At 36.1% G+C, this 24,641-nt stretch overlaps 2 protein-coding genes across 5 annotated transcripts; both read left to right on the top strand.

Moving 5' to 3' along the window:
• The first annotated feature begins 3,519 nt into the window (after positions 1-3,519).
• On the top strand, positions 3,520-13,741 carry LOC101258586 (RHOMBOID-like protein 1). Its single transcript, XM_004246395.5, has 6 exons — positions 3,520-4,076; positions 6,542-6,705; positions 11,515-11,678; positions 11,798-12,054; positions 13,126-13,252; positions 13,484-13,741. The coding sequence occupies exons 1-6, from the start codon at positions 3,760-3,762 to the stop codon at positions 13,604-13,606; spliced, it is 1,152 nt and encodes a 383-aa protein (XP_004246443.1). The 5' UTR covers positions 3,520-3,759; the 3' UTR covers positions 13,607-13,741.
• A 783-nt stretch (positions 13,742-14,524) lies between these two features.
• LOC101247453 (ribonuclease II, chloroplastic/mitochondrial) lies at positions 14,525-24,441 on the top strand. Of its 4 annotated transcripts, none has more exons than XM_019215678.3 (15): positions 14,525-14,890; positions 15,496-15,655; positions 15,736-15,876; positions 15,993-16,070; positions 16,139-16,267; positions 17,447-17,668; positions 17,932-18,114; positions 19,230-19,292; positions 19,417-19,523; positions 19,602-19,751; positions 20,115-20,274; positions 21,167-21,562; positions 21,962-22,186; positions 23,476-24,105; positions 24,210-24,441. In XM_019215678.3, exons 1-14 carry the CDS (start codon positions 14,622-14,624, stop codon positions 23,599-23,601), a joined length of 2,409 nt encoding a protein of 802 aa, XP_019071223.1. In that variant the 5' UTR covers positions 14,525-14,621; the 3' UTR covers positions 23,602-24,105; positions 24,210-24,441. The 4 variants fall into 4 exon arrangements, with proteins under 4 accessions (XP_019071223.1, XP_019071225.1, XP_069144995.1 ...); XM_019215680.3 differs by having other exon boundaries at positions 14,526-14,890; positions 15,763-15,876; XM_069288894.1 differs by having other exon boundaries at positions 14,541-14,937; positions 15,763-15,876.
• The last annotated feature ends 200 nt before the right edge of the window (positions 24,442-24,641 follow it).

Below are 24,641 nucleotides of genomic sequence, written 5' to 3'. Positions count from 1 at the left end.
ACTTCACTAGGCAATATCTTACTCATCTGAACTTGAAACTTAGCAAACTTGGCGGCGTTGAAAAGATAATTCAAAGATATTTCCTAATTAGCTTGTAGCACACCTAAATTATATTGTGCTAAGAGTTATAGTCATTTGAAATTGATCCAAAATCATATTTAGCTTAACTCTCCAAATTTCAGATTTTTGTTATTTCCAATTTAGTTCTTTTAGAACTCAAGGTGCTACACCTAGTGATATGACCTTAATACTAACGAAATTTTAATTTCCTTTAAAAAAACTTACTCACTACGAAGGATGATTCAAGTTTTAGTTCAAAAAATTTCTAAGGTGTTACAATATTAATTAATTTGTTAAGTTTTCTAAATAATTGTTGTTAATCTCTAACTAACTATGCACATATTTTATTAATGTATTATACTTAAAAAACGTAGATAATTATTTATTTCTTAGTCTAATTCATTACAATCTTCAATTTTTTGAAATACTTTATTAAGCATTTCAAGCTTAAACTAATTAGATTAACAAATAATTAAATTTTAAAAATATTATATTAAAATTGAATACTTCTAAAAAGCAATAATCATTATAATATTGATTTTTGTAATTAAATGTCTCTCGCACCATAATTCATGCAGGACCAAATCAATCCATTGATATCTCGAATGATGACCATGAAAATTAATTTGACAAAAAATAAATTGACTTTTAAAAAATAAAATAAAATAAAGTAATTTTTAAAAAAGAAAATATAGTCGAGTGAATACATAATAACCAAATTATTCCAAATTTGAATTTTATTTTTTAAAACATATGTAATTTAAAATAACGATAGATGATTTACGACAAGGAAGTAACAATTTAGGTAGGAGTTAAGTATATAAAGCAAAATATTGTTTTGTTTTCAAGTTAAAGCTTGACAATCTAGAAGTGTCAAAAAGCAGGTGAACTATGTTTTCAATAGAAAAAATAAGTGTGTGTATATAAAAAAAATTACAAATTAAGCAATTAATAATAAAAAAATTGCTTTAAATGAAAAAATTAAATATAAAATAAAAAATAAACTAAGTCAATTAGTTAGTTGCAAAATACATTGGGTTAGGTACAACGACCCTATGGAGAATGTTCCAACTAGTACAAATTTACTGAAAGTTAGATGAATGTGTCAAATACAAGCAATTAATTAAACAATTTATATATGTTACTTTTACATATTTGGGGTTATTATAAATGTTTATAGTTATATATAGAGAGAGTTGAAAAAGAATCTGTTTTTGTTTTGTATCGTAGATGGATATATCCCGTTGTTATTGCATTAGTTACATGATGAAAGTCAATTGCTTCGGTTCGAATGAATCAAAGTGCACAAATAATTAATTGAAATTATTGTTGACTTAAGTGATATTTTTAATGGATGGAACAATGTCATATAAGCTTGTTTGAAGTATTACATTAGGTAAAAATAATTAAGCTTCAGTCATATGCACGCCAATTTTAATTTCAGTTATATATAATTGAAACTTAGATAAAAATAAAAAAAAACTTTAATCATATGTATATAAAAAATATTAATTTTAATTGTATTTTCTGCTATCACATATTGATAATTGTTATAAAACGAATACATATGCAAAATTTTAAAATTGAGTACAACATATGATCGATGGTATCTAATTAGAGTTCTTCATAAAAATATTACAATTGAGACGTCATGTATATTAATATATGAATTGATCCATGTCCGAGGTTAAGAAGAGATACCGCAATTTTTTTTATTGAAGTTGTTAGTTTCTGGACGTAATTTAATAGAGGGATATAAGTTGTAATCTTTTAGGAGAGTTTAGCGATTTTTTTTCATTAATAAATTCCAAATAATATATCATAGAGCTATAAACGTGTTTACATAGACAAACTAAGAATGATTCAACTACTATGTAAAACTTTGTGCTCACCACAATAACAAAGTATATATATATATATATATATATATCATCACTTCATTTTTGATTAAGAAAGAATTACAAAAAAGGTGTATATGAAAAAAAATTTAAAATACAATTTCATAGATAAAGCTTCTATAAATACAAACACACCTAATACGTCGAAACTCATTGTTCATGAATAAAGAGAAACCGTTTTAACATCAAAAACAACAAAAACTAAAGCAAACATATAATAACGGATTCAAAATTATAATCAAGTATCGCCCATTGGTTCTATACCCGACTCATAAGTAGAAAGTTTCTCCGACCCTTTGCTAATCGGGGCTAACGCTCCGGAAATAAAAAATGCCAAAATAGGAACAAGGATGGATATTATTAGAAATGCCCAAAAAAAGTTCATATTCGTAAAGCAGAAACATAAATGCACACCTATGAACATGGAAAATATACCGGATTCAATTGGTCGATTCGAATTGGGATTGTCAAGTCATCCATAACTATTTAGTCAAAATAAAAATTCATTTTGATCGAACCGACTAATTTGCTTTGTTTATTGATTTATTGTAAGGCATATCTCATTACAAGACTCATCCACTGAAATTCGATTTTATTTAGTTAGTAAAACCTTTTAACTATATATTATTCTTCGACAAATTCTTCTGTTTTTCTTTTTTTTTTTCTCTATATATATAATCACTTCATTTTTTATTAAGAAAGAATTACAAAAAGGTGCATATGAAAAAAAAAATTAAAATACAATTTCAACAAGCAATTGATAGATAAAGCATTTTACACTAGTAAAATCTGAAGAAAAAAACCACTCAAGATATGCCATGTGGACAACCTAATTTACGTCACATATTATTTTTTTTAAAAAAAATTAAAAGATAAAGGTAAGATATAGGTATTGTTTATATTTATTAATTTGATATAAATTATGTAAATTGAACAAAAAAAAATTCTGAAAAATAACCATACAATTTTTTTTTGTTTTTGTTTTTGTTCTTTGTTCTTATGTTTTGAACACATTTTATTAAAGATATACATATATCACATATTTGGTCCCTAAATTATGAAAAGTATACACTTAAAACACAAAATATTATTTTTTAAAAAGTAAATACTTAAAAAACCTTGACCAACACAAATTATTACTTAAAAAATGTTCTTAAAATTTATCACACTTTCCAAAAAAAAAAGCTACTTTTAAAAGCAACCAAACAAATTAAAAGTCGCTATATTGAATAGTAATATAAAGTCATTAGAAACTTAGTACCTCTCAAAGTGAATTATTTTGATACTAATCTTAATTAGTCGAGCTTTAAAAATTAAGTATTGATATTGAGGAAAAACAAAAAGAAGAATATACATAAAACATTGTCATTACTATTAAAATATATTACTAACATGAATTATGATACATCGTTGAAAGTGTTTCATCCTTAACTAGATATTTCAAATTTAAATCTTTAATTCAATAATTATACAGGACGTAATTCGTATTTACTTGAAATTCTAATACGAACTTTGAGCACGATATTATTCAAATAAATAACTTTTAACTATTTATAGTAGAAGGGAAAAAAAATTAATTTGCCCAAAAAAAACAGAAGAAAAAATAAAGGCTACAAAAGGTATTGAGTGTATGAAGTTATCAGCTCGTCGGCAAAGCTAATCATCTTCGTATGAATCAATCAATTTGACTTTATCCTCTCTTCAAAGCCACGTTAACTCCTTTTTCTTCTCTACCCATTGTGTACAATCGGAATTTAAACTTCCCGGCATCAATTTCCAGCATTCTTGATTTTCCGGCGAGATGGCCGGAGGAGCTCATTCACAACCGGAGATCCAAATCCAGGTCCATTCAAGGAAAGGGGGTAACTCAGTATACCCAGTAGAGCCAGCTATGACAACAACAGGAGGACCTGCTTTTTATAGAGAAATTAAGCATTTCAAGAAATGGTTTCCATGGTTGATACCATCTTTTGTTATAGTCAATGTAGTGACATTTTTGGTGACCATGTATGTGAATAATTGCCCCAACAACTCTGTTTCTTGTTATGCTGGATTTTTGGGTAGGTTTTCGTTTCAGCCATTCAGTGAAAATCCTCTTCTTGGGCCTTCTTCTACCACGTATGTATCTCTTTCTTGTCCTTTTAGTTTTTTCGTTTTATAATTTGAATGGAGTAATTGTTTGTGAAATTCGTAAGCTTTATGGTGTACTCATGACCCTCTCTTTAAGAGGAAATCAATTGGGAGTTTCGTAAGGGTAAGGGCTAGTGATCAATGAAGTGAATTGAGCATCTTGAGCTCTTAGGTTCAAATCCCAGTAAGCAAAGATAAAATATCACGTAATTTTTTCCCAGCCGTCTTAGCATTGGTGGACAGAGTTACCTGTTACTTGTTGCTGGTGGGTGGTGGTTGAGTATCCTTGGAATTAGTCGAAGTGCGTGCAAGCTGGCTCAGACATCAGGACACCAAGTTTATCAAAAAAATAAAATAAAGGGATGGCTGAGTGGTGGCTGTAGGAGAAAAACATTCATATTCCAGGTAGAAGTTGGTGGGCAGGTTTACCAGCACCTGTACTTGTGGGCTGTAGCAGGTTGCCTGGTTAATTAGTGGAGGGACAGCACTGCAGCCTAAGGGATGGATAGGATGGGAAACTTGTGGAAGTGTCAATTTTGTGACATGTTGAGGGTTTGTTCACTTATGTGTGTGGTAGAGTTCATGTTGTTTGATCAAGCTTGAATAAGATGAAACAACACTCAATTTGATTATAGATGTGCCCTTTTTGATCAAGTTCTCAAGAGCCTGGGCTCTATGATAAACTTTATTTAGATGAAGCTTATGTAGAAAGAGAACTGGATCATCACTCTCATCTGAGGTTTGACTACCAAATCTTCTGTCTTGGATAATTGTAGAAAAGGACTTAAGTGGTACAGATTGAATTAGGCACACAGGAGGTGCAGAAAGTAAGCGGGATCACAGAGAGTTTCGCATGCTTTTCGGTCTTGCTTCCAGTGCCGTATCTGATAACTCTCCAGACATTCTTTTGTCCTTCTCTTTTATGAGGATCCAAATTAAGCTACGAGGAGCTTTTTATTGAAGTTTGTGCTTTAATGTACTTAGCTTCACTTTGTACCATAAGTTTCACTTAAGTTTCTAGCTTCATATTGCATCAAGAGAGAGTGACAAATTGAACAAAAAGGATGACCCTAATGCAGAGAAAGCAAAATCAAACTAGTTGGCTCGGGCTCTTTGTTAGACATGCAGCATCTTTTGGCAAATTGCTTCACCTTATATGGAGTTCTTTTTCCTTGTCTGAAGATAATTTTGTGAGCACCAGATCACGATAACCCCTTTGTAGTAAAATTGTACTTTGAGGTAGCTTTTCTAGGGAGAGAACCATCGGTAAGGCTAAACTTATTGTAAAGTTTATTGGATGTTGCATATTTCAAGGCTTATCTTTTACTTGAATGCTACAGCTTGTTGCAGAAGATGAAATATTTGCATTCACAATCTAATTTTGTTTTGACCGTTGACTTTGTTAAAAGGGAGAAAAAGAAGAGAGGTTAGACTGCTTATTGGATCACTTTGTGTTGAACAACAAATAGGACTCCTTGTATTGATAGGGGCGGACCTACAGTGGGTCAAGTGGATTCATATGAACCCACTTCGTTGAAAAAAACACTAATATATATATATATATATATATATATATATATTTAATCAGTTTTTAAATTTTATATGTATGTATTAACCTTTGACCCCAGTAACACAAGTGTGACCCTTGTCCGAGTGGTGAAGAGGGTTCAATTTTCCCAGCCAACCCGAGTTCAAATCCTTGTTGCCACATTTTAGTTTTAGTTCTTGTATCTTGGTTTTATTTTTTATATCTTGAACCCACTGCTCATTCACAAGGAAAAGTATGTCTCAGAGCCCCTTGATGACGACATTGAAGTTCACATTAAGCGACCCAAAACGCTCAACATGTTTTGAACCTCACTTAGGGCTTAAGCGTGCCTTTGACATACTGTTCCATAAATTCCCACACTACATGCAATCTCTAAGCAAACCAAAAAGGCTCATGTCAAATGGCAGAGTTGTTGTTTATTGAGAATGCGTGAAGCACCTTAGTTATTGTCCGTGTGTTAATATCAATTTAACCACAACCCAACCTGCTTGTATTGACTATATAGATATTTGTTTCTGGTGTGTTTATGATTTGCTAAAACGGCACAGATGAGATTATAGATTTTTTGGAAGAACTTCCATTCATGTGATTAAAGGTCTAACTTATCCTACTTTAGTACATTAACATCCTTATAAAAAATTCTTTCAGTACTTCCGATATTCGTCATATCACCTATGAGCCAGTACGTTTGACTAGTCATGCACTTCAATATTGATGATCAAATTACTGTAACTTGTTGATCTCTTACTGCATTGAGGTTGATGAATGAATTTGTGTCATTCATTTTTCTTTTTGTTGATTTTCTATGTTAGTGAGTTGATTCTTCTTACTTTAAACTAAGCTACACTGGAATAGATAAACATCAAACATGTATAAAGCTGTATATCTGTTCCTTTTTGTTTAGGCTAGAGAAGATGGGTGCTCTAGATGTGAATAAGGTGGTCCGCGAACATCAAGGATGGCGTCTTTTTACTTGCATGTGGTTGCATGGTGGTGTTTTTCATTTACTGGCCAACATGCTGAGTCTTCTAGTGATTGGCATTCGGCTGGAGCGAGAGTTTGGATTTGGTATGTTGTAAATACCAGAGCTTTCACCTGCATTTTACATTTTGTTTCTCTCTACGTTTTGTGCTATCAAAGATCTAAAAAACTTTTACTTTATAGCAAATTCACATTTGACGTTATGTTGCATTGCCAAAAGTACTTAAGATTTTAGAAGCTGAGACTTAGTTGCTACAACTTTCATTTGTTTGTTAGTCACAAGATTTATAAGCTCATTCTTCTCTTTGCTGATATTAGAATTCTAAAGCAGAATTTAAGACCTATTGACCAGTAATGATTACTTGGATATAGTATGTTGCTGATAATGTTGCATCTCACATTTTTGCTCGTAAAGCGGATAAAATTTCATATAACGGAGGACAAAATGAGCCCACATACCAGAAATATACCAAAAAATAGAAACCTTGTACAATATGGTTTTCTGCAAAAGACAATCTTCTATACATATAAGAACCTAAAAGAACCTCATGGATGCACCAAAAATTATATCGTTAAGAGGTTATTCCTCTAGTGTACAAAATCTCTCTCCTCTATGAAAAACTCTTCCTCTTCTCTACCTCTTTATGATCGACATAAGTGAGTAGCAACATCTCATGCTGTGGGTGTACTCTGCCGTTCTTTAAGAATCCAACTAAACATTGCTTCTTTAATAGTACATTACATCACCAATTGAAGTCCAAACCATCTCATTATTTTCCGCTATTAGCGAGGTGCCATCTAACAATGTAGAAGGAGATGATTCATGCCTTCTCCTGTGCTTTTACACAATAAGCATCAACATAAGTAATCATTCATTACTTTAAATTCTCAACTGTCAAGATCACCCCTTGCAGCTAGCCATGAAGTTAAGTTACGTATCTCTTCTTTAATTCTCAATCGTTAAGATCACCCCCTTGAAGGTTGCCTAGTGGAAAACACATTTTTATTTTCTCAGAAGCTTCTCATAATATGACTTAACGAGAAGATACCATTATTTTTTTTGAGAATTGGTAAACATTGTGTTCTTCAGCATTAAGGATATGCTGGGACCTTTAGAAAATCAGAAAAAAACAAAAAGCATAATACTTACAAAGATCCTAAGAATTCTAAAAGTTGATCTGAATCCCTTAATCCCATCTCTTTACACCAAAAATATAGAGATACAATGCAAAGAAGATACCATTATTTCCCGTCCCATCTCCATTCATCATGGCTAACTTGTGAAGTACTTTGTTTGTGAAGCAATTCAGTTGTCCTTGAAAACTTACCCGACTTCCATCATCCATCCTGAATGATACATTCCCATTGAATTCTTCATACCTCTTCAAGATATTCTAACATAGTCCACGCTCATTATGAAGTGTGATATCTTTAGTCCTCCAACCCCCCTTCTGAAATCCCATATTTTTGTGGTTACGCCATCCAAAAAGCATTCTCCTCTATACCAAACTCCATAGACACTTCCCAAATAGCGTCTTGTACTCTTATTAATTACCTTCAAATCATTAATCCCAAAGTCGACTTGAACACCTAGGTTTCGTGACTGTTTGTCTCCCATTTTACCAAGTGGAACTTCCTATCCACACTTGAAGCATCCCATAGGAAATTCCACTTAAGTTTTTTGATTTTCTTGTGCTACTGAGTACTAAATTGAGCATGGAACAAGGATATGAAAAATGTCGGGATACTTGATAGTGTACTCTTAGTTGACACTTCCTTTCCCCTTGGATAAGTATCTCTTTTGCCAACATATGGGCTCCTTTATACCCTCTCTATCACGGGGATACTGTGGTCCTTACTGGTGTTCCTAGTGGTATACCAAGTAGGTAGAAGAGCCCCCACCTTGCAATTAAACACACGTGCTAAGAAGTAAGACCTCAATCTTCTCCACCTTCCTAACTGGCCTGGGATGTTTTCGCCTTTTATAACCATTCTCAACAATGTCAACACTTGTCACAAGTAAGCCAACTGAGCTCTGTTAGCATTACAAAATACTAAGTGTCATACACAAACAATAGGTGAGACATGCTTACAGTACTATGTCCATCAATCGCTGTGAAAAAACACTCATGTAAGCTCCTACAGCAGCTCTATCCACCACCTTGCTCAGCTCTTCCATCATTAGTATGATCAACATAGAGGATAAAGGGCTGGCCTTGTCCAACTCGTCTCGAACCACCAAAGAAACTAAACAGTTTGCCGAGCACTAGGACCAAACACCTAGTTGTTGAAATGTAACGGTTGATCCACTCTCTCCATCTTGCACCAAAGTCTCTTCAACCTAATAAAATCAAGAACTTCCAGTTTACGTGATTGTAGGTCTTCTCAAGATCCAATTTGCACAAAATCCTTGATTTCCCTTGCTTTCTTCTTTGAATCAACCACTTCATTAGTTCATTTGCCACCTATACTGCATCTAAGAATTTGTCCCCCTTCCCCAAAAACATTCTGCGAAATAGATACCGTCTTATCTAGACCTTCTTTAGTTTATTGGGTAACACTTTGGACATCATCTTCTTTATCAAAAAAACACTTAAGACATAATCTTATAGATTCCTTACGGCTTACACTAGGTTAATAGGTTATAATCCTTGATACCCGTGGCACCCTCTATTTTTGGAACAACAAAAGAGGTGTTGGGACTCTTTTTCGAATTCTTCCATATCCTGAAAAGCCTCAATTTACCATCTCCTCGTCTTTGACTATATTCCAAGACAGCTGGAAGAATGCTGAAGTGAATCATCTGGCACTGAAGCTTTACTCTCCTGCAAAGCACTTGACCGCTTCCTGTGCCTTGTCTTTCCCAATAGATTGCAATAAAGGTAAAAGAAAGCAAGTAATATCAATTCTTTTGCAATTTTGTTTCGTGCAGCAGATATATTGGACCTCTGCTTTCTAGTTTTCATTGAAAAAAAGTTTCTGCAGAAGTTTCAGGTATTCAACGCTAAACAAATACATCACTTTCTCTTTCTATAATAAAATATCTTTCACTTAAACACAGTGTTATCAAAAGCGCGCTTAAGCCCTGAAGCGAGACTCAAAACTTGTTGAGCTCTTCGACTCGCTTTATGTGCGCTTCAATGTCGTCATCAAGGTTCTAAGGCAAACATTTACTTGCCAATGAGCCTCATATGAAGAAGTGACACTAAATAATTGATATTTCACTTTATTATAATTTTTTCTCAATTTCTTCGGTCATATATTTGTCGTTCATGTTTATAATTATTGGTCTTGGACTAAAAATATATATTTCTTTTCTTTTCTCCCTTTGCACATTTTTTCATTAAAGCCACTCTTTATTTGCGCTTAAAGCCCTCACAGACCTTAGAGTTATTTTGCGCTTTTCGCCTTTGATAACACTGCTTAAACAGACACGTTTTCAGAAAATCTTTTTGCCTCTTTTTTTTAATTAAAAAAATGGTAACATATTTTTGATAAAGATGAAATGGTAACATTTTTGTATTAAGATCAACAGCGCCTGTGGAGGCCAAAATTACATGGGAAGTGAACTAAAATATAAGTTACATAAAAAGGCTAACTAAACAAAAACTATAGTGACTCTCTGTGACTGTGTCGATTATATACTCTTGTTTCCTCTGAAAATGCAAAAGCAGAATACAAATTAAACTTTATCTTCTGGATAGGATAGCTTTTGTTCTCAAAACATCTTGAATTCCTCTCCTTCCGGATAGTCCATCATATGCAGCCTGGGATCATACTCCAACTAGCTTTTTTAAGCTTTTGTTCCTCCTTTTCTACTCCAACTAGCTAGCATATCTAGTGTATTCATTTGCATTGTCCAGCTCGAATTAATCATAGCTGGAAATATGTCCCACAATTGAGAAGTCACCTTATAGTGCAAAAAAAGATGACTATTTGTTTGTGCATTTCCTCCATGTCGATAGCAAATAGAGCAAAGGTACATTCATCTGCAGTCTGCCTTGTGTCACACAGGCCCTCTTAACTACTAACCAAACATAACATGCCACTTTGTATGATATCTTGGTAATCTATAAGTGCTTCCAGAACCACTACACATTAAGGTTGTTGTTCTTCCTCATATGATATGCTGTCTTGAATGAAAAGATACATGAACTGTCTCTCAACCACCATAATCTATCTTGTTCTAGTGAGATTCTTTTGAAGAGGTTGAGAATGTTGAGGAATTCTATGAATATTTCCATCTCCAAGTCATTTGAAAGCCTTCTGAAACTGAGGTCCCAGCCTTGGTTTCTTTAAACTTCATTGATATTAGCTCTTTGTTGTTGATTCAGTATGAAAACATCTGGAAATAGAAGCCTGAGTGGACCAGGTCCTAAGCAGTTGCTTTCCCAAGGGGAAGTTTTGTGTCCATTCCCAACTTTGAGGCTAGTATTGATACCAAAATTTTGTGGCCATTCCTTTTGCGTCATTCTTTAGAGGATCATCTTCTCCTGTTAGTTCTTTTTGGCGGTAAAAGACGTGTTTGAACAATTCAATGGATCCAATTGACTAGAAAGATGCTCTGATCTGAAAGTGTTATTTTCTCATTTGCATGACATATATAACGTTTGGTCCTTTGATGCCCATCTGCACAAGAGGATTCAGTTGAATTATCACATTTGAGATTTATGGAAGTAAGCACTCCCCAAAATAGTAGTCTGGCCTTGTCCTGTTAGACACTCAAGTCTATTTACTAGCCGACTGCAGTGAATTTGATTGCAACTGCTGTGAAGAGCTAGATCCACCTCTGGGTTCTCAACTGAATCTTACTTGTGTTGGTATATGTGATCTCTGACCTGTTATTCAGAAGTAGTTGAGACTACTGTTTGCTCATTTATCCTTGTTGTCTTGTAGTACGCATTGGTGTGCTCTATATCATCGCTGGACTTGGTGGCAGTTTGTTCTCAGCTCTATTTATTAAGTCAAATATATCTGTTGGTGCTTCTGGTGCACTTTTTGGGTTGCTGGGAAGCATGCTTTCAGAGCTTATAATCAATTGGACCATATATGCCAATAAGGTATTTATCAAACAGTTCTCATCACAGTTCACACCTTCCATTAATGATCGGCTTGCTGCTCACTTGATAGAGAAATCATCTTATTAGCCCTTGGACTTCTTGATTCCCCTTTTCTGCAGATTGCAGTTTTAGTGACCCTTGTGGTTATCATTATTATAAATCTGGCGGTTGGACTTCTCCCACACGTTGACAACTTCGCTCATATTGGAGGATTTGTGTCTGGTTTTCTTCTTGGTTTCGTATTTCTGATCCGGCCCCAGTTTGGCTGGGTGAGCCAGAAATATGCATCCAGAACATATTCAGCATCGGCTAAACCAAAATTCAAGATGTATCAAATGGTTCTATGGGTTGTTTCTCTTATTCTTTTGATAATTGGGTAAGTTTCGTTGGTGCTGCACCTTGTTTTTCCTATTCTGTCATGTTTTAATTAGGCTGCAGAATAGGTTTTTATATATATCTTTGATAGTGGGTCATTTAAACTACAGTGTGTTTAATATTCACACATTTTGCATTTTTATATCATGTTAACTTTCTTTTTACCAGTCCTTTTTTGCCATTTTGTCATCTCTTTTATTTCGTTTCTGCCCTAGTTTGAGAAACTAAAAGCGAAAAAGCAGAAAATATGTTGAATTTTCATTCCTAAACAAGTTTCTGCTGTTGGTGCTGGTTATATCTGCTATTGTTATGAGCCTAATGGGTCTAAGTCTAGTGACGAAGTACTACTAATATGTAAGTAGTGATAATGAAACTTATGTTACTACTTCCCCAAGGGCCGGGGTGTGACTTCCCAGATTTCCGAGTTTATCATTTGACCCACTTAGTTTGGGGTAGCACGGGCCACGAAGGAAGTGACGGTAGTTGGTAGGAGGAGCACCCCTTAGCATGTCTCTCTCTGTTAATTTTATGCCTTCAAATGCTTATAACACTAAGCTGTAATCATTCTACTTATGAAAAAACAGATATATAAAACCAAGTAGTTTTCATTCCTTGACTTGAGTGATACTTATCAATTACCTTTTGATGAATGGATCTCGACTTAGTGAATCACTTATTTGTTGCCAAGCAACTGCAGTCTCCACCACGTGCAAGTGACATGTTATTTGTAGTATATAGGTCCCATTACTCTACTCTGCTGTTATCGATTACTTCATGGTTCCATTCCCTTGATTTTGACAACAATAGCCGTTAAACGATAAACTTCAGATATATCTGATCATATTGTATCAGGTACGCAAAAATGTGTTATTTAGGTCCACAAGAACCTAGAATTAGAATTAAGCACGTGATGCAGCAGATCTTTAGTGGCAAACACTTCAGATGGTTAAATAATATGGCCATTTTTGACAAGGAAGATTCTGAATTTGATCCGACTTGGTCACTTCACTAGTTGAAAGCAATATGTTTTAGCTGTACATGTGGTAAACAATTTATGTTCTCCTTGCTGCAGGTTCACTAGTGGCTTGGTCATGCTTTTCCGCGGAGTAGATTTAAATGATCATTGTTCCTGGTGCCATTATATGAGTTGTCTACCCACTTCAAGGTGGAGCTGCAACACAGAGCCTGTTTCCTGTATGGTAAGAAGTTACTGAATTTCTCATTTTCATAAAACTGAAAAAATCTCCTTCACTGTCATGACATGAAACCTTCATTTTCCAATTCCATAGCCACAGGATGTAAAGTTTGCACCACCATACTTCCTATAAAAATAAAATCTTGTTGAAATTTTAAGGATTTTTGCGTGTTAAGTCGCTTAGACTTCATGATGTTGGTGATTTGGCGAGTTGAACTTGTTTTCATTCTTGCAGTCCGAGCAAACGATTAACCAGCTCACATTGACGTGCTCCAACAGTAACAAGACGAGAACCTATCCATTGTCGAATCCAAGTACGTCTAAGATCCAGGGACTCTGTACTCAGCTTTGCCGTTGAATAGCCATCACACTTGCAATTTCTTTGTAAATTGATGTCATTTCAGAAATCTTACATAAACATTTAATCCTACTGTTATTTTTGTTTTTGTATTGGACAACATTCTTATATAGTATAAAAAAGTTCACATTGAAAGCTTTCTAATGTCAATAGTGAATCAAATACTTATTTAAATAAAACCTGCTGAAATGGTTTATGATCCTTTTGTTGTTGAGAAAAGGGAAGTGGGTCGGGTTTGTCGGCCTTTTCTCGAACGATGTTATTTTTTATAGATAAGTCATTTTGATAAAACAGAAATTTCATATCGTTTACTATAAATACAACAAGAACTAATCATAGATTTCGATTTCAAGTCATAGCAATGCAACAAATTTCAAATGCTACACGTAAAAATGGATTCGATAATATTTAAATATCAACTTTAGTCGTCAAGGCGGTCACCGCGACGCTTCCGTCGCGGCGACTTAGCCAACGACACGTGCCCTTAGGGGCCATAGGCCCTTACTGCGGGTCGGCAAGCGGACGGCGGGCGCATGCGTCGCTTCTAGCCCGGATTCTGATTTAGAGGCGTTCAGTCATAATCCAGCACACGGTAGCTTCGCGCCACTGGCTTTTCAACCAAGCGCGACGTGCGGTGCTCTTCCAGCCGCTGGACCCTACCTCCGGCTGAGCCGATTCCAGGGTGGGCAGGCTGTTAAACAGAAAAGATAACTCTTCCCTCCGAAGTTTCCCTCAGGATAGCTGGAGCTCGCGTGCGAGTTCTATCGGGTAAAGCCAATGATTAGAGTCGGCAAAATGGATCCGTAACTTCGAGAAAAGGATTGGCTCTGAGGGCTGGGCACGGGGTCCCAGTCCTGAACCCGTCGGCTGTCGGTGGACGTACACGATTGAATATTTAAAAAGAAAAAGAGAAAACTAACCAAAGCCTCTTCTAAAACCAAATCCCCAATTGCTTATACACACATGACATCTCAAACTATCTCAACCACCAATTTCTAGCTCCCGACCACACACCATGGCGGTTCGCGCCATGAACAGCTGCGTAATTTTCCGTTCCGCCGCTACGCCGCCGCTCGCCGTCTCCCGCCGGTGCTGCTGTGTCCGTCAATTAACAGCTTTTTCTCGACATAGAAACCGTTCGAATTCACATTCATTTCTCCGTTGTGTGCCTTATCCTCTCAGCCATGTCACCGTTCGGAACTATTCAGTTCAAAACCTCGTCGAAATGGTTATGGAAGAGCTTGCTTCGATACACAAACGTGGCAGAGTTCGTGCTACTAGCGAGTACCTTCTGCTCATTTTGTAGTACCGTTATGAATTCTACTGAAAATGTATTTTATTTTGGTATATTAATGTCTATATTGTATAAGTCATAGGTTATTATACATAAACAAAGACACTCAAATTTGGCCTCAACCTACAAGTTAGCATTTCAACTTTGAGCATGCACGGCTAGACACCTCAATTTGTTTTGACTATGTCAATTGAACTCTTCAACTTTACAAAATGATTATCTACACACCTCCAAAATTTATGTGTCACATTAGTATCATGTTTTTATGAGACATAGCTTGGACGAGTTGGGGTGTTTAGTTGTTGCTTGAGACTAAGATGGAGTGTTTAGATGTTCACTCTCAAAGTTTGAGCGCATATTTACCAGTTGAGGCCAAGTTTGAGTATCTGTTTATTTAGAATATCTACATATGGTAAACATAGTTTATAAATAATTAGTGTGTATGTATATATACACATATATTTGGCTAGTGACTGTAATTATTTTGGTCGAGTAGCCAAATGTGTTAAAAGCCCTTAGTTTTACACGATTTTTATTAGAATTGTTGTTTTTTGAGGTCTAAAATCAGGAGTGGTTATTGTGGTATCTTTTATAGGCTGGAATCAGTAAGCACAGGAGAGCTGCTTGAGGACAAGTTGAAGAAAGGGACACTACAAAAAGGATTGTTGCTGGAGTTCAAGAAGGATTCTGAAAGGTTGTTGCTAGCAGTTGCTCTTAAACCTGATGGAAAAAAGAATTGGATGGTCTCTGATCAGGTGTAAATAGAAATACTTAAAGAGTTCGTTTTACTGGATTACTAGGCTTATTTGCTGCTTAGGCACTGATGCATTTTTAGTTTATTTTATTGGTTTTTGATGATCAGAATGGGATTACAACCTCTATTAAGCCACAGCAAGTGACTTTTATTGTTCCTGGTGCTGAAAATTTTGAGCCCACAGAAATATCAGAATTTGTACAGAAAGCTCATGATAACTTGGTTGGTTGTCTCTTGTTGTTTAATTGAATTTTCTTGCTACACGATAACGAGACACAATACACAGTTCTGTACTCTTTTTTAGGATAAAGATTGAATTTTTTAGTGCCCACTGATAGGATCCAGCACTGCTTGAATTTGCATGGAATGAGCTACTTGAGAAAAATGAATCAGTAACAGTTCAAGAACTAGCTGAGGTAATCTCTCTGGAAGTCATGACATCGACATTGATTGTTCTTTTAATGACCCTCTTTTGTCCTACCAGATGATTTTTGGTAGTGCGGAGCCTCTTGAGACCTATTGCGCCCACCTGCTGTTATCAAGAGATGAGGTGTACTTTGCAGTTCTGGAGTCAAAAGGTCTTTCTGTATATGGACCTCGGACTGCTAACCAGGTGATACAATCTTCCATCAGCTATTTTGGTCAACTGAAAATGCATCATCTGTTCTCATTTGGTCTTAGATGACTGGACATTTTCTTGTACTCTATATGTTAATCGTTCCCATCTCTGTTATGTATATCATTTTCTCTTCTATGAGCTTTTTCCTGTTCTTTTCTGTTCTGGTATTTGTTTCAGAGATTGTTCCTGGATTGAAGGTCCGAGATAGGTGTGTTTTGGCAGATCTTGATTGCTTTCAATGGAGCATGATTTGTTTAGCTTTATATGAATGGGATCATCTTTGTAGTCTGATATAATCCATTCAGGCAATCTGCTCAAATGTTAAATAATAGGGGCTAACACATGAACTTCCACCTGTATACAAACTAACTGGACAGGAAGAAGTAAAGTTCATCCGGATAGTAGATAAGAAACTAGTGAAGGGATGCCCGATGCATAAAGCATCCCACATTCACACAGGGGTCGGGGGAAGACCGCACCGCACCGAAAGATTGTGATATGTACCCCAATGCAAGCATTAATGATTGCTTCCACGGCTTGAAACTATGACCTATAGGTCACAGAGAGACAATTTTTCCATTGCTCCAATGTTCCCCTTTATTTGATAAGAAATTTGTAAAACCGCAAAAAGATTATATTTAGAGTTTCCCTATTTTACAGTCATATATATAGATAGATAGATATTTTGATACCTGTATGTTTAGATAATTTTTGAATTATTATCGTATAAAAGATCATATTGTGGATGTTAGTGTTTAAACCCAGAGAGCGTAAATAATTGTAACTTTTTACCATCAGTCTTATGATGTAGTATTAATAGAATGTAACTTTTATGATAGTAAGTTCATCAAGTATTTTCCTTTACACCTGATATTTCAACACCAATGTCTTTTGATATAATTTGTGTGTGTGTATTAAATGTTTGAGTAAAGATCAATGAATTATTCCTCTTGCCACTACCATGCGAAATACACATGCATGTGTACTTGTGTGTTTTACTTGTTCCATCAGTTCATAACATTGTATAGAGTTACCTGAAGACTTGCCTTTGAAACTTCCTATCTTTCATAGTTGCTTCGCTAAGATTTTCTCTCTGTATTCTTACTTTGCTATATGAATGCCTCATTTTGCTTATCTCTTCAATGCAAGTAACTGCCTGGCCTAAAAATTTAGGTGGATGAACTTTTGCGAAGGAAGCTTGCTAAAGAGGCCTCAGAGAAGGAGTTTGAGGAACTTATACAGTTTCTACGATCTGCTAAACAAATGCCTCATTACGACAAACCCCCAAGATCTTCTTGGAAGGCTGAAGAGAAAACTTGGCACAAGATAGAGTCTCTTGAAGCTTTTGCCATTGATTCTTGCAAAAATGACGATCAAAAGAAAACAGCTGGGATGGTAATTGATTACCTCCTTAACCTTTGGTTATTGGATATCTTGTCACAAAAAAAACCTTTGGCTATTGGATGAAAAGTCTCCTGAATTTATTTGAGAATCACAATTATTCTTTTTTTAAGTTAGGCTGTGTTTTTACTGCCATTCTGAAGGACTTGTGCTGCTTTCCTGTTGAGTTGCTAGGTTATGCTCAGCTTTCCTTTATGAAAAGGTCGGAAAACTAAAAGAGAAACCTGTATCATGTTGTTTGTCTTACTTTCTTCTAGATTTTGAAGGCCATGGGACAGGCAAAGACTTCATCTGCAGCAGTGAATCTCCTCATAGATATTGGGTATTTTCCTGTACATGTAAATCTCGATTTGTTAAAGTTGAACCTCCCAACTGATCATCGGGATGAGATTATATCGGCCGCAGAGAGTCTTTTGTCTACATCGATTGACCTTGATGAGGTATTGTTGCCTTTAAGATTTCTACTTGTGATATCAATGTATGTATCTATATTTTTGCCATTCTGACCGTACTATTTTGCTTTTGGACTGGGGTGTTACAGATTGAGTGTGGATTCCTCTGAGTCTAGCTTTTTTTAGTGTTGCATTTTGTAAAATTCCAAATTCTTCTTATTTCATGTTTCTTTGTACTTTTGGTGGAAGCGAAAGTTTCACTTGTATAGAGGATTGTGACAGTATGTTAAAACAAGATAATTGAACCACTGAACACCATAATTTCCAGTACGTCTTAGTGTGACGTTAATGAAATAATTTTGATTTATATAAAAAATCCAAGTTCTAGCAAACTTGTCATGTTTATTCGTCTCTTAGCCTATCTGTCAACAGCAAAGGTGTTACATGCTGATTAAATAGTTAGTGTGCGCGCACAGATACACAGAGAGGGGGGGGGGGGAATGTGACCACAACAACATACCCAGAGTAACAAGTGGGGTAAGGGGAGGGTAGGATGTAAGCAGACCATATCCCTACCTTTGTGGGTAGAAAGGTTGTTTCCAATATACCTCGGCAGAGAGAATATGTGACCATCAGCTTTATTATTGCGCCCGAGAAATTTCTCCAGTGGCTTTGGAGGAGAATTTGGTCAAACTAGGATTCTAATTTTTTTCGATAACCGAGGAATCCGTCTGTGACCCGCCCTTTGGACCAATCACAGCCTTCTAAACTCGTGAATAATGGGCCCACCCCTCTACCCTTCTCCACTTCAATACCGGGCTTCGCTTTGCATGGTGTGGGGCTTGAACCTGCGACCTAAGCCACAAATCCTCCACCTTTGTCATTCAAGCTAGACCTTGGGTGCTGATCAAACTAGGATTCTTGATTAAAAAAAGGTTCTATATTAGAAATAAAGGAGAACTTTTTTAACTGGAATTCAACGTCTTTTTTTTCCTATTTGTGCAAAACTTTTGGTTTCACTGAAAACCTTTTGGTTTGTCTAGAACCATAATAGAAACGTTCATTGCCTAAACAATTCTGAAGCATTTTTTTTTCTAAACTCGTTCATGTCCATTTTTTTTATATGTTATCAACCAATGATTTACTGTTGTTTTGGTGCTTAGGCTGATAGAATAGACCTGACTTCCCTGAAGGTTTACGCGATTGATGTTGATGAGGCTGATGAGGTGCGTTATACATTGTGGTTTCATGGGAGAATTATGTCTTGTGTGCTTTGACTGTGTGTTAGAGTTCAAAAATGCAATTTTCTACAATATAATTCTCAATGTTCCTAAAGCATGACTATTGCAGCTTGATGATGCATTGAGTGCCACAAGGTTGCAGGACGGCCGGATTAAACTTTGGATACATATTGCAGATCCTACTAGTTTAGTTCAGCCAGGAAGCATAATAGACAAGTACATCGTCTTATGCCTAAAATGTTGATTTCAGTGATATCTTTGTGAGGTATTATTTTAATATTGCTTTCTTTGCAGGGATGCAAGAAGAAGAGGAACTTCAGTATTCTTGCCTACTGCAACATATCCAATGTTCCCTGAGAGGTTGGCCATGGAAGGCATGAGTCTGCAGCAAGGAAAGTTGTGTAATGCTGTTTCTGTGTCTGTTGTGCTGCGTTCTGATGGCAGGTTAGTTATTAATGAAATTGTACTGAGAATTTTGTTGTCCGGCTATCCCAGCAGTTCTGGAGTACAGGAATTTGGGGCTTTCAATGTTGGATCCTGATTTACTGTATCTCTATTGGGTTTATTATTGAGAAGTTTCTTAAATATACATTTAGGGTTGCTTCTTGGCTTAACCTTCTGTATAAAAATGATATATGTCATGAACTGTCAATTGTTTGTCTCGTTTTCTGGATCTTGAAGATGGTATGATATCAGGAACTTATTATTTCAAAGCGAACTGGTTACTAAATGAGGTCATGCTTTGGATTTAAAAATCTTGAGAAATGAACATTTTAAAGAAAATCATTAACCTAATGGATTTGGCAGCATTGCAGAATACTCGGTGGAAAACTCAATCATCAAACCGACATATATGTTGACATATGAGAGTGCTACGGAGCTCCTTCATTTGAATCTTGAAGAAGAGATTGAACTGAAAATTCTTTCTGAAGCAGCTGCACTCCGGTTAAGATGGCGTCGCGAACAGGTAGTAGCATCTTATCTGCCAAACTTCAAATTATCTTTCGTATGTGTAATTATTTGGCAGTTGATGGAAATTAAGAGCAAGTTTCACCTTTCTCCACCGCACTCTTATTTAGAGGAGCTATTGTCCCAGCTACATGTATATTGTTGGCTGTGTTTTACTAAGTGCTTGTATACTATCTTAGAATTCCGCTGGCATCTCGTATTCACGCCCCCGTTTGACTGCCGCTCGGGGATGTAGTTGTCGATAGGTTAGTCTTAGTGAGTCTTTGGAGTAGATGAATGAGTGACTCCTCACTGACCTGAGCAATTTCTATCACCTAGCGGCCGGGAAAAGTTTATTGGCAGGAGGAAACCATTTCTCACCCAGCCTACCTACCCTATGTATTCGAGGGAGAGGCTGGAACCAAAAAAGACCAGGTTCCACACATATGAGACAGGCAGAAGGTATGGGACGAGCAGTTTCTTGAAGAGCGAATTCGATCCTATAGTCATCTTCTTTGTTCGAAAAATGCAGTGGCCCTGTTTGGTTTTGCATTTGCTGCAGTCAGATGCTTGCTTATGTACTTCAACGCTTCATGAGAAGTATCTGGCCCATGATTGTATTCACAATTTTGCATTCTAGATGTTGTTTGAGATTTTTTGAATTCTATGCTTGCACTCATTATGCTCTGCTTCTTTTGTTTGAAGCTGCTCTCATGTAGCTTCAGATTGATGCTGTAGTATGAGGTCTTCTTGTAACATTTAAAAACTCCTATAACTGGCATTCATGTAATTATTTACTACTTCTGCATGACTTTATCCATGTTGGTTCTAGTGTTTTAAGATGTCTACAGTTGTGCTGCAGCGTATTCTGATTCTCAAGAACCAAAAATTGACAAGGAATGTTTCTGCAGGGTGCTATAGACACAGCCACCATCGAAACACGAATAAAGGTGACTAATCCAGATCATCCAGAGCCGTCAATCAAGCTGTATGTTGAAAACCAGGCTGATGCAGCTATGAGGCTTGTTTCTGAGATGATGATACTCTGTGGGGAAGTTATAGCCACTTTTGGTTCTCATAACAACATCCCTTTACCATACCGTGGACAGCCTCAATCTAATATCGACGCTTCTGCATTTGCACACCTTCCAGAAGGACCCGTTAGGAGTGCTGCTATTGTTCGAACTATGCGTGCAGCTGAAATGGATTTCAGGAATCCTATACGCCATGGGGTGTTGGGACTTCCAGGCTATGTTCAGTTTACCTCCCCCATTAGAAGATATATGGATCTCGCAGCCCATTATCAGGTGAGCTCTTTAAAGTACTAGTGCTGCTAAGATTTTTGCAATTGTGACAAATGAAAGTGTTCAGCCTTATCTATTGGACTAAACATTCTTGAAGTTGCAACTTGGCAATGCCTATGAGATATGCATGGATTGTTTTCTACGTTGTAATCGAGCTAGGATAGAAACCCTACATAGAGTTGTTTTTGTTCATGCAAGTATGTAAGTAATGCTTTCTCATTCATTGATTCTTTCTTTTTCCCATATCAATTAATTTTTATGCGTGCAGTTATTTTCTCATTTGTCTACCATGTTAATGAATTGATTCTGCAACATGTAGCTTTGAGTCTTAGCAGTGTGTGCATGATTAAAATGGCAAGAACATTTTGTGAGGTTCTGATGTTCATTTTGTTGTATATATAGGTAAAGGCCTTCCTTTGTGGTGAACCTCTTCCTCTCTCAGCTGGGGAGCTAGAAGGCATTGCGTCTTCAGTAAACATGACAACCAGAGTTGTAAGGAGGCTCTCCAGCAGCAGTCTTCGGTATTGGATATTGGAATACTTGAGAAGGCAGCCGAAAGGGAAACGGTATCGTGCCCTGGTCCTTAGATTCATCAAAGACCGAATAGCCGCAATACTGTTGACGGAGGTAAGAGTTCATAATTTCTTCGATTGATGCTGGATACCAGAATTGCAATTATTGATTTGCCACTCTTTCAGCATGTCAGATGTGTTCTAAATATGCCTATAAATGTTTTCTAGGGCACTCATGTCTTTCATGAATCTTGCTGTTGGCCCTTTCTTACTTTTTACCTCTGTTTCTACATTGCTCACCCCTTTTTCGTTCTCAAAGTCAATTTCTCGCTTTTTAGTCAATCTTTGAGGTCCCTATTATCTAGATTTATGTGATACTGGATGAAGCACAGGTTCGGACCCCTATAGAAAATGAAGTGTGACCAAGGCTCTTCCTTGCATCCACCCTATCTGACTAATTGGGACATGCTAAGCCTTCCCTTTTGTTTAAATATGAATTTGATTCGTTGATGCTAAGCATTTCAACTAATCATATTATTCAAATAATAATAATTATGTGGTTTAGGATTTATATGAGATTGCCCAGCTCGAAATTATTATAAAGGATTGAGCAGATATGTTCTGACAGGCTATATATGAGTTAAAAGCCTCTTGTATTTTGTAATCCCTGGGATTTTGGTCTAATGGTAAAAATACAACTCGTGATGTGTGGGTTATGGCCGTAATGGTACATCATTGTGTTTGAACCCTGCTGAAGACAAAACCATGATATTTAAGTGGAGAATGATCTTATATTTTGTAATCCCAGGGCTTTGTTCTAGTGATAAGAACCTATTGTGTGATGTGTGGGTTAGACACACACATTGATACGGACTCAACTAGTATTTAAGCCTGATATTTGAGTGAAGAATGGCAGAGGGCTGAGGCCCATAGTTCGCTGGGTTTCGACCCCTGTGCTAAATGGCTCTCTAGGATTTCTCAGTTACCAAAGAAAGTGTCTTGTATGGTATCATTAAAGCACTGATTTACGGCAAAATTTGGGCTGTTTTATGAGTGCAAGTCGACACAAGTTATGATTAGTTGCTGCTCATTTTCACCAAGTCATGTTTTTCATGTTTGACCTCTACTGATCTTGACTTAATATGTGCCAGAATTGGTACTTGAATATGTAGAACACTTGGAAATTTTAGCGCAAGCCTTGTTACTTTCCCCGAATCTCTCAAGATTAACCTGAGCAGGGAATATCAATTTGTCCCCTCTCCCTTTCTCTGAGACACATACCAGGCACCAGTGTAGTGTGGTCAAAAGATATTTCCCATGGTTTTCCTCGCGATTAATGGTTTCTGGTTGTTCCTCTTCTCATTCTTACTGGTTTTGCTATAATCTAATGCAAACTTGTTGCAGATTGGAATTCAAGCTTCTTCGTGGGTGTCTATTGGTGTACAGATTGGTGATGAAGTAGATGTCCAAGTTGAAGAAGCTCATCCACGTGATGATATTCTCTCTCTTAAGGAGGTTGAGGCTGTATAGAATATTTGTTCGTGGAGACCAGAAAGCTTATGATGGAAACAAGCCTTCCTAACATTTTGTTGCAACAGTTAACGCAATAGTTCAGTTCCTCGTTCATGTGTTTAGATGACTTTTTCTAGTGAGGACTCAGGAACTTATAATGATTCTCACTTCAATGACAAGTCAATAGTTTATATACATGTTGGAGATACAACCACACAAGGGCAACGATGTTTCTTCTTGTTGTCTTCATTCGAGCTTTGAAGTTATATCTGGACAGTGGAATTTCAGTATCGTCCATGTATCTTTCGAGGCTTGACTGAGCTGTACAGATTTTGGTCAATATGTACAAGTTTTCAGTTGTCTCACATCATCAAGAAGTTCAGTGATGGTCTGGAAATCATAGAGGATAGGTTTCAATTTGATTTCGGTTTCTGCCTACGAGCACATATGGAGATTGATTGAATTCAATATATCAGTTATTGTTACTTTCTATTGCCCTCATGGAGCCAGAAAGTATAAGAGGTATTTCTCATTCTTTGCATTATTCTTTCTCCATTTTACTCATTAATGTTGGCTTTAAGAGTTGATATAAAGTTTCTTCTCATCTGCCGAACCTTTGGTTACAGACTTATATGGTCTTTACGTTGGTGAAAGGTAGCAAGTACCTAGTGGAAGCGTACACAAGTTTGGACGGAACATTAAGAAAAACAGTACTCTCTTCATTTTAATTTGTTTGTAACTTATGGATATATATTTAGAATAATGCTTCAAATAGATAATTATTATATGCATAATATGATAGATATGATGGTCACCATTCAACCTAAATAATAGATGAAACATAAATATTACTACCTACTATTTCTTAGTCCCTACCTTCATGTTCTGTGTTGATTATTTTTACATATTATTTGAGGACCCCTTCAAAAAAAAGTAAAAGAAAAAAACATGTGGACTCATTTCTGTAAAAAAATTAGTTGTGTAAAGGCCATAAGTTAGAGTGTGAAAATAAAAAACTTTAATAGTATAAGATATTTGTATCATTTAATTTTTCTTAT

This window comes from Solanum lycopersicum, chromosome 9 (assembly GCF_036512215.1).
Source record: "Solanum lycopersicum chromosome 9, SLM_r2.1".
Lineage (NCBI taxonomy): Eukaryota > Viridiplantae > Streptophyta > Magnoliopsida > Solanales > Solanaceae > Solanum > Solanum lycopersicum.
This window is presented reverse-complemented; position numbering and strand designations above follow the sequence as displayed.

Coding starts and splice junctions, on each gene's coding strand:
- LOC101258586 (XM_004246395.5), top strand. CDS start 3,760: ATGGCCGGAGGAGCTCATTCACAACCGGAGATCCAAATCCAGGTCCAT. Junction 12,055..13,125: donor CTTATTCTTTTGATAATTGG/GTAAGTTTCGTT, acceptor TCCTTGCTGCAG/GTTCACTAGTGGCTTGGTCA. Junction 13,253..13,483: donor CAGAGCCTGTTTCCTGTATG/GTAAGAAGTTAC, acceptor TCATTCTTGCAG/TCCGAGCAAACGATTAACCA.
- LOC101247453 (XM_019215678.3), top strand. CDS start 14,622: ATGGCGGTTCGCGCCATGAACAGCTGCGTAATTTTCCGTTCCGCCGCT. Junction 19,293..19,416: donor ATGTTGATGAGGCTGATGAG/GTGCGTTATACA, acceptor TGACTATTGCAG/CTTGATGATGCATTGAGTGC. Junction 19,752..20,114: donor GTGCTGCGTTCTGATGGCAG/GTTAGTTATTAA, acceptor TGGATTTGGCAG/CATTGCAGAATACTCGGTGG.